Source organism: Cibotium barometz, chromosome 26, assembly GCF_041138505.1.
Source record: "Cibotium barometz isolate CiBa-2024 chromosome 26, ASM4113850v1, whole genome shotgun sequence".
Classification (NCBI taxonomy): domain Eukaryota; kingdom Viridiplantae; phylum Streptophyta; class Polypodiopsida; order Cyatheales; family Cibotiaceae; genus Cibotium; species Cibotium barometz.
Window position 1 is genome coordinate 38620379 of NC_141071.1, and position 14091 is coordinate 38634469.

Sequence of the window (14091 nt, forward strand, 5' to 3'; positions counted from 1 at the left end):
ACTCTTGTCCACCCTCTAGTGTCTAAACTGGGAACTACTTAGTGTCCAGGTGCTCACCACCAAGCGATGACTCCTCATAAAGGGGGCCTTACATAATATAACACATCCGTCACCCGTAGAAACAACACGAGGGTGGAGCATTGAGCAAATGCTTTTCCAACAAACCATTCACCCTCACATATGTTAATCCATTTGGGGAGGGGTTCAAGGTTGGTGACCACCCTTTCATGTTCACACTCCCATTGAATTGGTCTTGGCCATTTTATTGAATTGGTCCTGTGTACTTATAAAGTGTAAACATAAATAACTTTTTATAATAAATCAAGGCTTGGATTCACACTTACCACCTCCAAAACTCATATAAAAAACTAAACCATAATTGTCAGCAGATCATGCCCATCTTGGGTATTCTGAAGTGACTTCCTCATTTTCAGGTGTGAACAAATATGCCTTCCTCATTCCAAGGGGGGGTCAGATCATTACTGAAGAATCGGAGATTATCGCAGGATGTCAACTCATCAGATTTTTCAAGTAAATCAATTGCAGAGAGTTCGGCCAGTTGGCCACCTCCAAAGTTGAAGGAACGTTCTCGTGTGTCTGGGCTAGTCAATGCCCTGGGAGGTTGCTTTGTGCCATCAAAAACGAAAGAAGACCCGGCATTACCTTTCCAAGATGTTTCAGGTCAGTCATAAGATTTCAATTTTTTACTTTACCAAAGATATATATATATTTTCAAATCTGAATCAATGGTGGCATCAATCTGCAGTAAACCCATCCAGCGACAGATCGTTGCAGTCGGTAGGAAGCTTTTCGCCATACACTACTCAGGAAAAGATCTCCGGAGTCATTATTTTCACAATGGCTGAACTGATCAAAGCCACTAGTAACTTCTCCCCTTCACTTAAAATTGGGCAAGGAGGGTTCGGTACTGTATACAAAGGGAAGCTGAAGGACAAAAGATTTGTCGCCATCAAAAGAGCCAAGAAGGTAGTACTGAGAGGTTGGTGAAGGTTTATGACATATAGCACTGAAAGTGCGAAAGAAGTTAATTAACCCTACTTACTCACTAATTAACCTGTGTAATCTGATGTGGGAAGTTGGAATTGGAAAAATTGGCAGCATCCTCAATGCCATGGAATCCCGGTCTTCAAGAAAATTTAGTGATCACAGTTCTTCAGGGCTAATTGTTGTTGAGTGATGGGAAGCTCTTATTAGTTGCTCCTTTTCTTGTATGGTGGTGCAGAACCTAAATGATATGCAGCTCTCAGCTGAATTTCGCAACGAATTGTCCACTTTATCAAACATTGAGCATTTGAATCTTGTGAAGTTCATTGGCTACGCTGAAGAGGGGCCCGAACGCATCCTGGTGGTAGAGTATGTTGCAAATGGCAATCTACGTGAGCATCTTGATGGTAAGTCAAGTTCTCCAGACTTGTTCTGCATGACATGCATGCATGAGCATTTTAGCATCTGCTGCTTTCCAAGCGTATCACCTTGGATGCCTTTGACCTTATGCATGGACTTCCTCTTTCTTTCAAAGAGTTTGTGTCACTTATGTGAGAAACATAGGGATTTTCTTTGATAATTCTTAAATCTGTTGCTTTCTGGGCCAAACAATACATCAACCAGTAGTTGAAATGACAAAAAAATCATTTCCCATGAGCATCGTCAAGGTTAGACCAATATATTGTGTAATCCTTGTTTTTATGATTCCTGTGCAATCCTTGTTTTTACGACCTCATATAAGCTGCAATCAACCGGCATCAAGAGCACCAAGCTTACACACACATACATGAAGAAAACATGATGGACTCACTAACCCAACCACAGGCTCGACAGCCCTGGACCACCCCAGAGCATGGGAAAGATAGATTGGGTGAAACACTTCAGTGTAAGGCCTCTAGACGATAGACCACCTTGCCAACGGATGACATACCACACACAGCATCCGCCAGGGAGTTCGGCAGTTCACCATCTGCCTCTAGGGCTAGACTAGATCCAGACCCAGCTGAGTACTCAGTTATGTGCACACCCATTCACTTATATATATATTCCATGAAATAGATCCTTCTATCAGTTAAAAGAAAAACCAGCCAACTGGCTGAAATACATGCTCAGAACTTCCAAAGGAGGAAAAGGCATTGGTGAGGGTAGTCCCCTCCTTGGCTGGCGGCTCTTAGAGGGAACTACCTCATATAGGGGGGGGGGGGGGGGGGGGGGGGGGGGGGGGAGCCAAACCGGTGGCCTGTAGTGCCAAGTGGGGTCACCGGCACTATCCGAGAGAGGGAAGGGGCCCTGCTGCCAGATGCGAAGGAAGGTCTCTTGATGTGTCCACGTGGTCTGAATCTGCTTGAAGCTTCTCCCACTGACTGCGGAGGGTATGAATGATTCTGTCCATATGGTACGGATGGACTCCGCTAGGGGGTGGGGGGGAGAAGGAGCCCTCAATGGCCTATGTATGAATGATATCTGTCTAACCAAGATCTTCTAAACATAGTCCACCACAAGATTAGAGAAAACCAAATAAAAGGGCTGGAGGCAAGCTCACCACCCAACCATAGGATCAGAGCCATGGGCTAAGGTTCCACTCCTCAAAAACATGCCAGTCAGCATTGGCGTCCCATACCACCGGTGCCTGCCCATAGGGGCCCTCAACAAGACTTTCTGCAATTTGCTATGTCCACGGCAGGAGCAGAAACTCTGGTCTAGGCACAAACCCATCAGAACCGCACAACCGACTACTAAATAATAACCCAAGGCATCACTTATATAGTGATAACTGCCACAAGAAATAGCTAACCTGCTATAGATCTGGTTTATAAATTTTGAACCTTAGCCCTCGGTATTTGCTTGCTACCTCCTAAACCTAGGGTCCCCTAACCCTACTGGATTAGGCCTCCTAGTTCGAGGATTAGCTCCAGGTACATAACATGCTTTCCCTCATATGTTTCTACTCTTGGAAACAAACTCTGTCTAAGAAAGAAAACCAAGGAACGTATGTTGTATACTAGCAACTGTCTCCCAAGTCTAGTCCTCCTTTGCCCAATCTTTTGTTGGAGAGATGCTCCAGAAGCCAAGCACAGAAATCCACACACACACACACACACACAAAGAAGTACAGTTGTGAGAGTACAAGGAGAGGCACACAAAGCAATGTTTTAGATTACGTGATAAGTGCCAAAAGTACAATATAAGATGAACCCTATAATGAAATAAGGGTGGGTTCACACCTAGAGTGCACGGGGAAAAAAACCTCTCTTATGGAGGGTAAAAAGTTCCCTGGTTGGTCTGGCTGGAGTTCACCCATCACTGCCATGATGTCTACAAACCCCCCTAGAGTGATGGTGTGAACATGTACATGGAGATGGCGGATCAATCCCCAAAAGGCAGTAATCCCAAAGCTTTGGGGAAAGCTTCGAACTTTTCACTAGGAAGTGTCTTCGTGAACAATTTTGCTAGATTATGATGCATAGGCACATATACCAAGATGATCTCCTGAGCATAGAGTCTTTCCTTGACATAATGATAGTGCACCTCAATGTGTTTAGTGCTAGCATGAAACACTGGGTTCCTCACAATTGCCAATGTACTCTGACTGTCAGTAAAAATGGTAGTGGAGGATGGCTGTCCAATACCCAAATCAGCCGTAAGGCGTCTGAGCCAAACACACTCAACTTTAGCTGTAAAAGCTGCATTGTACTCAGCTTCAAAGCTTGAAGTGGCTGTTGTTGGTTGCTTCTTGTTGAGCCATGATATACATGAATCACCAAGACGGAAGCAAAAGCTACTAGTGGATACCCTGGTGTCGTAGCATCTAGCCCAATTTGAATATGTAAAGGCATGCAGCTGTGAATCACCCACCGTGGGATAGAAAAATCTGATGTGCTGAGTGCTCTGCAAGTAGCGGAAAACTTGCTTGACACCCTGGCAATGCTTGGAGCCTGGGCTATGCATAAACCTGCTGAACCGAGAGACCCCAAATTGAATGTCTAGCCTCGTGTTGCATAAATAAATCAAGCAACCAACAACCTGTTGATATAATGTCTGATCAAAAGGCTCTCAGAATCCTGAATGCTAAGCCGGCACGTGTCTCAATTGGTGTAGACACATGCTTACAATTTTCAAGATCAAACCTTTTAAGCAATCTCTGTATGTACTTTGATTGCATCATGACTATGCCATCATCACGTTGTAAAAACTGAATGCCCAAGTAAAAAAGCAACTGACCTAGATCTTACATGATGAATGTAAGATCTTACACGATGAATGTAAAAATGCAACTGACCCAGATCTTACATGATGAATGTAATTCAGCTTTGAAAGCTGAAATCTGTTCCTCATCAGGGCCTGCGAGCAACATGTCATCAACGTACAAGACAATGACCAAGAAACTATCCTGAGTCTTCTTGACTAGAGGGTACTTTTAGTAGGACTGTTGCAGAAACCATGTGCAACCAAGTATGCATGAATCTTTTCATACCAAGCCCTAGGGCCGAGGCTTTTGTTGATGCTAGAGGCTTATGCTTGAGAAACCCCCAAACTCTTGGGACTGCACGTGCTTTAGATCGATGATTTTGTCCATTTTGTGGAAAAATCCCAAGTATGCAGGCTGTAGATACACTTGATCTGATGTAGTTAACAGATCTAGCAGAATATCTCAAATTTGATGAGCATTGAAGTGATCAAGCAGACAAAAAGATTACCATATGTGTGAAAAACTGTGAAAAAACTCCTTGCTTGATGTGGACTTGTTGGTATGCAGCTGTTGGACTGGGGAGGCTCAGTTGCAGGTGGAGGAGCTCTTGGAGAACGCTGAGTAGAAGAGCCTAGGTGGCTTCCATGGAGAGGCAGGTGGAGATAGAGGAACTGTTGGAGGCAGCGGCCAGTCGGGCAGCGGAGGAGGCAAAATGGCCCGGCGTTGGCAGTTCTCTCGGCAGTTGCACCGCCCATAACAGCCGGCAAAGATGGTAGCTCTGCTGGGGGGCTAGGATGAGGTGGTGAGCCTTTTGGGCGGCGGCAGCAGCACTTTCTGTGGATGGACAGCTAGCTTTGGTACAAATGTTGGACTCAGGGTTAGCAGACCAGCAGCTATGGAGGTTCAAACTGGTACATGGTGTTGTGTGTAGTGATGAGAGAAGGGTAGAGAGATAAGAGAACAAAGCTCAAGAGACTGTATTTGCACGTGCAATGTAATGCTTGTATTGATTGATTTGAAGTTTACAAGGTCCAATGCTTTTATAGGCAAAATGCCATATTTTTCTCAACACTCTACTCACTTGGGAAGTGACACTTGGCTATATTGGTCACATCACTGCTTACACACAAAAAATCTTAAAGACTGTCATGGGGAAGCCGGATACATCTGCCAGGGGGTTGGATGCAGGGTCGAAACCATGGTGCCATCTGGCGAAGAATGCCTGAGTGCTGTGAATCGTGACGGGGCCTTGTGGCATCACATGATGAGCTGTTGCGGGTGAATCAAACTCCACATGAGAGTAGCCAAGCTCAAGAAAATGGAGATTGGTGATTTTGCTGAGCTTGCCAATGAGTATTGCCTAGAGCAAATCACAGATTTGTCTGCATGCAGAGTGGCTCCGTACGATCGTGTAGACCACCGAAAGGCCGCGAGGGAAGATATTGTCAAAGCTAAGAGCCGGAGGTCTGCCTCTGAAAATAGGCAAGGGATGGCGGCCTCGGCCAGGGATGATGGACTGACTGCCATGAAGTCCTCCTAGAAGGGGAAGACCAGCAGAAGCGCCTACTCTTGTTGATGAAGAACTGTTGGAAGCAAAGCCTTATCTCCATGGTTGTTATGGTCGGTGTGTACTTGCTCTAAGTGTGTATGTGAATGGCTGCTGTTGTGTGTGTACTAGGTGAACATAGCAAGGTTGCATAAGTATGACGTACCTTATTACAAGGTACGTTTTATTGTACAGTACGGTACTCTACCATACTATATGGATCTATATGTGGCAAGTTCTCTCTCTCTCTCTCTCTCTCTCTCTCTCTCTCTCTCTCTCTCTCCCGCCTCCCCGCCTGCGGGGCCCGACTGACCTTTGGCCCAAGATCCTCCTGTAGTTATCGATTTTTCACCGCTCACAGGTGCCTGCCTATAGCTGCTTATTTATCCACCTATAGGCGATGCCGTCGAGGAAGCACCAAGGGGGGTTTTGAACCCAAGACCTCTTGGTCCTAGGCAAACACCTTCACCACTTGAGGTATCACCTCATTGGCAAGTACGTGGCAGATTTTAAAAACATTTTGGGCCCAAAAAAACCCTAGGCCGGCCGCCGTCGCGAATTTGAGCCGACTTATGCAAAGTGTGAACATAGCCATTCCTCTCATTGATACAGACATTGTAGTGAGAGATGATGATGATGTGGTGCTAGCCGCTGCGGTCACCGGCATTGTAGAGCCAGAGCTAAGAGTATGATAGCGAAGGAAACATGATGACAGATGGAGCTCTCATTTTGGTAATTGTGTTGTTGAATGTTCAGAAATGAATTGTTTTTTCATTCATTTTTCTGTATATATATGTACAATATATAATATATGTTTTATGTTTTTATGGACCTTATGTATTTAACGTACCTCAAAATCTCAACCCGTACCTGAATGTGCACCGCACCGTACCGTATCTTACCGTACTTTTCAACCTTGGAACGTAGTGTGTAAATTTGTTTTGTGTGTGAACCACCTCTTAGAGGGGCATCAAATAATATCTAGATATTTGTCTGATGTGACATAAGCAGTGATATCAGGAAGAGAACCTTTGTACTTATAAAAGGTACATGTACTACATTGAAAATAAATCAAGCAACTATAACATCATTCTTGAGTCGTGTACTTCTCTCTCTCTCTGGCTCTCTCAATCATTGTCGGCTCCAGCACCATAGCCATGGCTGTCATCTATGAGCCTCCATAGCTAGGTGCTCTTCTGTTATTTTAACATGGTATCAGAGCCAACTCTCCCATCATTAGCACCTTTATGCTTAGCTGTGCATAGCTAGCCACAGCCAAGCTGCCATTACCCCCGCTATCATCAATGCTCAGGGCATACGCATCCTTTCCTTGCTGGCCGCCATTGCTGCAACAGCAGCTGCCTATGTTTGCTGGCTGGCCGCCATCAACTCCCTCTACAGTGCGGCCGCTACTCCCGCCTGTAGCTGCCTCATAGCACGTTATCAATGGCTGCTTCACCTTATGTTGTGCATAGCTGGCCACAGCACAGCTGCCTAGCCGTGTCCTTGCTACCCCACACTGCAGCTACCATAGACTCTAACACCATCACAACAGAGACCATAGTCACAACGCAACGGGAACAGGAATAGGAATGGCCCATGTTGTCCGAAACGGGAACATCATTTAGGGATTAGGGAACAGGAACGGGAATGTCACATCAACACACACACACACACACACGCACACACACACACACACACACACACACTTATATACCAAGTGTCACGAGACCGGCGGAAACGGTTCCGTGACGCCTTTGCCACACGCGGCCTTCCACAATCCATGCTTCATGAAACGGCTCCATCGGCCCGCCGAGCGAGTCTCGCGCGTTTTCCTTGCGGGTCTCACCGATCACTTGCGTTCGTGCCCGGCTCGGCTCCCTTGGCCTCGTCTCGGGTCTTGCCTTCCATCCATGATCCGCCGGCCCGGCCGCGTCTCGGCCCGTCGGCACGGCACGGCACGGCTCGTTGGTCCACCGTTCGGCCGTTTTTCCACCGTTTTTGGTCCCGACTCCACATTCGGCCCAATCACCGTCAAGGCGGGGAGGGCAACCCTATATATATATATATATATATATATATATATATATATATATATATATAGTCATTTTTCAAATGAAATATCAATAGCTATTGATATTTCATTTGAAAAATGACTATATATATATATAAAAGTATATAAAGCTATTGATATTTCATTTGAAAAATGACTATATATATCAATAGTTTAATATCAATAGTTTAATATACTTATATATATATATATATATATATATATATATATATATATATATATATATATATATATATAAGTATATTAAACTATTGATATTTCATTTGAAACATGACAAACACGATACATTATACATAGCCATTGTGATTTGACTCTTGAGTACTCAAGAAAAATAGAAATAGATCCAGAATCCAGATTTTATAATCAACTTGTGAAACTTCAAACAATAAAAGAGAGGCAATGCGCAGGAGCTACAAAGATGGATAAAATGCGCATGAGCAAATCCCTAATGTCCAATGACAAAAACTAAAAGATGGAGCACAACATATCAAATGTCAAGATCAGCAACTAAATCATCATCAATTGTTCTGGAAGAGCTCCCAATCTCATCATCATGGTCCATGTCCATCTGCACTGCATCATCATCTGAATCTGAAGAAGGGTAGGCATCAACGAAATCCTCTGTCTCCGTACTGTATAGCTGACTAAGTAGTCGCAGATTTGCAAAGAAACAACAAATCATTGGTTCTTTGTGTAGCAAGTCGGTTTCGCTTCTTTGAGGCAATGTGGCTAAATACACTCCACAATTGCTCAATAGGAGAGGAACTAGCTCCTTGGCTCAAAGTACGAATGGCAAGACGTTGAAGTTCAAGAGTCCCTGCTCCATAATCCTCCCACCATAAGGCAGCACCCACATTGCATCTGTCTCTCTGTGCATCTGCTGAACCAAATCTTCCTTGCTTGCTTCTATAAATTGATAATTAATCTTTGATAGACCTCCTTTGGAAAGGATGTGGCACTTATTTTCCCAATACTTTCTCCCAGCCATCTACGACCTCCTCATTTGTCTCTTGGCCGCACCCCTGGAACTCTGAATCTAGCACAAAACCAGCTGCATGTAAGGGTGAATGATAGTTATCCTGTTGAGTTTGGGAAAGTGCTCTCAACTTCTCTTGCCTTCTCTCATTAGGGTACACCTCTCTAATGTGCTCTATCATCTTGTCAATGCAAGGTTGCTTGCTGTCCACAATCCTTAACATGTGAATGATGGGCTTCACAAAAACATTAAGATGGTCCACATCAGCCCAAAATGCATCATGAATCACATTACTGTGGCATGCTCTGCCTGTTACTGAGAGGTGGGCCAATTAATCAATTGATCACTCACCACAAGCTGTTTCAAAACATTTTCCACCGTTTGAAGCCTCTCCAACATAATAAAATTGTAGGCAAAGCGGGTTTCAGAGTATTTTAAGATATCCTCTTGACCTCTTTTTGAACTTTGAGAGAATATAGTGGTGACGAGTGATAAAATTGACAATCTCTCTCCCTTTTTCAAGGATAGGTGCCACCCATGGCAAATCCCCAATGTCCTTCAACAAATTATTCAGCCCATGTGCGGTACAAGGGGTGAATGTGATATGGGGATACCTCAACTCCAACTTTGCCCCTGCCGCTCTATTTGATGCTTCTCCATCTCCTATGACCTGAATCACATCTTCTGGACCAATGGTGTCAACAACATTTTCTTACTCCTCCACAAGCACATCGGTGCTCTTCCTTGTTTCAAATGCATCATGTGAGGATAAGAAATGCACACCACCTTGTGAATAAGCCACAATACCATGGCTGCTGCGAGAGCGAGAGTCACTCTAGCCATTAGTGATAAGAGACACCCCATTCCTCTTCCACCCAACATGAATATTCTTTGATGCTGCATCAATGGCCTCTTTCTCCTTTTTCAACAAAGTGGTCCTCAAAGTCTCTGATGATGGAGGAGTATATGTGGGTCCAAATCCAGCAATTGCACGGACCATCTCTTGGAAATCTGGTGATCTTGCCACATGAATGCAATGCGATCATGAAAGAAAAACTTGGCCATTGCAGCATCCACAACTTCTCGCTTCCGGGGATCCCATGAACTAGGAATAGTTCTTTGGCCACCTCGTGATGGTGGTGCCGTGGGAACAACAAAAGGCCCAAGAGGATTACCCGGAGTAGAGCCAGTACTCCTAGCTTGTGTTGCATAAGTACCACTAGATGCACAAGAAGCAAAAGAGAGGGATTTACAGCCATAGACCTTTCAGGTGGAGCTCGAAACACTTGTGCATTGAGCCTTTCCTTCTACTACTACTCTGTCGGAACTGATTGGCAAAAAGTCGCATCATGGCCAGGTTCAAGTGATCTTCTAAGGGTGATACTTCAGCCAAGGGTGAAGCTTCTAAGAAACAGAAGGGTAAATGCCACTTATGCCACAAGCCTGGACGCTATATCAATGAGTGTCGTAAAAGGATAGCTCGAAGAAAGGACAAGAAGAAGGATACTAGCAAGGAATCTGGTAATGTGGCTGATGCATCCGAGGGTAAGCAAGAAAATTCAGCCAACCTTGTGGATGATGATTGGGTATTTTTGACCATGGAAGAGGTCAATAGTGATGCTTCTGTATCCAATGATCTATCTCTCAGTGCTTTTGAGAAGAATTCTCCGATTTGGTACATAGACAGTGGTGCTACACGTCACATAACATCTAGGAGTGATGTTTTCACCTCTATGCAATCTGTTTGAGGTTATCGGAGCGTCTCTTGTGGAGATCACTCAACAAACCTTGTTAAAGGTATAGGCAAGGTGCTTTTGGTATTGGCCAATGGGAAGTAGAGTTGCATGAATAATGTGTTGTATGTGCCAGGCATAAAGAAGAACTTAGTGCCAGTGTCTTCTATTGCCGAGGGTGAGTTTGTGGGTGAGAAGTGTCTCATCAAGGACCCTAAGGAAGAGTTCCAAATTGTATCCACAAGTTCATTTTGCAATGGTTTGTATAGGTTGGATACCTATCACAAACAAACACATCACGTATGTTCAGTTGTATCACATGCAAATGTAATGAAGGCAGCTGAATTATGGCATGCCAGGTTTGGGCATGTAATATGGTGGAATGCATGCCTCGTAAAGAGAGGCCCACATGATCATGTTAGTGAAGGTTGCATTCTTGGCAAAATGCAAATCCAGGTATTGCAAGCAAGCAAAGACAAGAGGTGCCAATCGTGGGCGAGCTATTTGAGTCAGCCCAGCCTGACGCTGCTTGCTTTGTAGCGCTTGCTGCCACTTGTTAGCACTGATTGGAACTAGCCTTATTAGCCACCCGACAAAGCATTGTCGTGTGCAGGGTCGAATGTGTGTTGCCTATTGTATAAGTAGCACCGCGTGCAACTTCTTATGCAGCCCCGACGCAGTGCTGACTCACCGCCTGAGTTGTGAGCTTTTGTGTCGCCTCAACAGCACCGTCAAGTGCTCGTTAGCCACGTGCTTCACTTGGTCAAGATAGGCAGCAGCAACAGCACAGTCCTAAGGTTAACCTGGCTTTGATACCACATGTTGGTGTAGGGCAAGGAGACTAGAGCAATGAAAAGCTTGTACACAGAGAAAGAACACAACAGTCGACTGCTTACACACAGAAGTTGGTGATGGAAGAAGACTTTGATACCACATGTTGGTGTAGCCATCAAACCCAAACCCAGCTACTAGATTGGAGAGCCATACCTATCTCGGGGGTGGCAGACTTGTTCAAAGCTCTGGAAACCTTGCCAAACCAAGAACCAGGTCCATCTTCCCAAAGGCCTGAGACATCATACCAAAGATAGAGCAATGAAAAGCTTGAACACAGAGAAAGAACACAACAGTTGACTGCTTACACAGAGAGGTTGGCAATGGAAGAAGACTCACACGTGAGTGTGTGAGGGAATCCCTTTGCAACTAATGTCAAAAGTGCCCCCTACATCTAAGGACCAAGGTGTCCAAGTACAAAGTGCCATGTGCCACCATAAAGCATGTAAGTGACACTAAGGTATAAAAACTCAAAATAAACTAGCCTAATAAACTCCCTACTCCGACATGTCCACTACAAAATGTGTAAATCTTCTATGGGGTTGAAGGAGCAGGAGGCAGGTGTGCAATGGAGGGGAGCTCCAGCTCGCGTTTTCATCCCATTCACTTAAATTCACCATGATGCCCTTAATAATGTTGCTTTTATGGGAACATAGCGAACGGCTAACCCATGCCATGACCCGTAGGGTAAAGAGTATACCCCATAGCTAACCTCATGCCAAGGATTTACTGTTAAGTAGTGTCTCTCTTTGTAGAAGGGTCATTTTATTTCTAAGTTGGCATGGATGTGTTGCATGGGATGTCATGGCATGCTATATCTGGCATCGCATGCTGCAACCCCGTGTTTTTTCACACATGTATCATCAGATTCACCAATAATCAGTATCAAGTACATTAATTTTAAATTGCAGGTCAATATGGGACAGTGCTTAACCTGGCTACGAGGTTGGATATCGCCATAGATGTCGCACATGCTATAACATATCTTCATCTTTATGCTGGTGAGAGCAGTGATTTCGAATGTGTTTAACCTTTTACTACATCACAGATCACAGATCACATTCACATTTAACTCCAAAGAGATTGTTTGTTTGCAGATCGATCCATCATCCATCGTGACATAAAGTCCTCGAATATACTCTTGACTGAAAACTTTCGAGCCAAAGTGGCAGACTTTGGATTCTCACGTCTTGGTCCTACAGATTTTGAAGCCACTCATGTGTCCACACAAGTAAAAGGGACAGCAGGATACTTGGATCCTGAGTATTTGAAGACTTATCAACTCACACAAAAGAGTGATGTGTACTCTTTCGGGGTGCTCCTTGTGGAGTTGTTTACAGGAAGACGCCCCATTGAGCAGAAAAGAGAGGCAAAGGAGAGGATAACAACAAGATGGGTTTGTATGCAATCCTTGGCTTTTCCAGTGAGAAACATGTCGTGTACTTTCGTCATCTTGCTTGCTTGAATGTCACACATGCATCATTCAATGATAAGGCATGGATCCAAATTTTGAACACTCAATTAGTCCATATCTTTTTATTAGATGTAGCAGTGCATGCCAAAGCTGAACTTTCCCACAACTCAAAACAGTGTGTTACTATTCTCAAAGATATTTAAGTGAGCCAGCATGTGCACATGGATGAATGCGTGCATGTGAGTGTGTACGCTCAGTGTGCACTCGTGTGTGTATGTGCCTTTTGTGCCTGTGGATGGAGTGGGAATGAATGTGTGGAGCTATGTGGGAATATGGGGGCATGCTTGTGTGCACGTGTGTGGCTGGGCGTCCGCACATGTCAACATACACACTGCATCTATAGCGTAAGGCATCTGTAGGTGGGGTTTGGAATGGAGTGGAACTATGTGGGAGTATGGGAAATGCATGAGAGAGAGAGAGAGAGAGAGAGAGAGAGAGAGAGAGAGAGAGTCTGATTGAATATTTGATACAGGCATTTCAGATGTTTCTCGATGGAAAAGCTGAAGAGATACTAGACCCAAAGCTTGAGAGAAGCTCATCAGCATACTTGATGGTTGAGAAGCTGCTAGAACTAGCATTCCAGTGTGCAGCTCCAACCAAACAACAGAGACCTAGTATGAAAAAAACTGCTGAAGTACTGTGGAATATTAGAAAGGATTATCAGAGCTTTTGGCAAGATCGCCCGGGGCTCATGCTCTCAAACTCAGACTCACAAAGACAGTAGTCAAGTACATTTTGAGGATTAAGAATTGGTATTTACTTATTATTGAGCCAAAGAAAGTTTGCACACCAGGGAATGATTACTAGTTTTTAGACCTGTATTATTATTTTTTGGTTGGCTTGCTTACTGATGTTTTCAATACTCATACAGGGTTTGTAGTTTTGATGGAGGAAATGAATGTAAACTGTATTTTTATTTGGTGAGCTACGGAGAATATGTGCAAAGAGATACATGAAGTTGATCATTGTAAGGCGTGAATGTCTATTTTTGATCTATACAAGCTATATAAGAAATGTTACTCCAATGTGGTCAACACTAGCACCACCCAATACATTATATTATAGCCCTGTCAATGAATTATATTAACTTGTTAATGAAATGATTTGTTGTTCTACAATTGGACAAAGTGCAAAATTAGTAGATGGCATAACTCATAAACAAAAACTAATCTCACACTCGGATTTTGATAGAAGTCCAAAGGTGCATTTGATTTTATTAGATGGTTACTTGTGATGTTATGTAGGTTTCTTTCTGGAGTGGT

At 44.1% G+C, this 14091-nt stretch overlaps 1 protein-coding gene across 1 annotated transcript in view; it reads left to right on the forward strand.

Moving 5' to 3' along the window:
- Nucleotides 1–13854, forward strand: part of LOC147623945 (calmodulin-binding receptor-like cytoplasmic kinase 2) — a 33587-nt gene extending 19733 nt beyond the window's left edge. The window contains exons 2-7 of the mRNA XM_086820596.1: nt 435–681; nt 767–987; nt 1244–1412; nt 12267–12356; nt 12453–12751; nt 13302–13854. Of these exons, the coding sequence (XP_086676722.1) occupies nt 447–681; nt 767–987; nt 1244–1412; nt 12267–12356; nt 12453–12751; nt 13302–13553 (1266 nt within the window). The 5' untranslated portion in view covers nt 435–446 and the 3' untranslated portion in view covers nt 13554–13854. The remainder of the gene's footprint in view (nt 1–434; nt 682–766; nt 988–1243; nt 1413–12266; nt 12357–12452; nt 12752–13301) is intronic.
- The last annotated feature ends 237 nt before the right edge of the window (nt 13855–14091 follow it).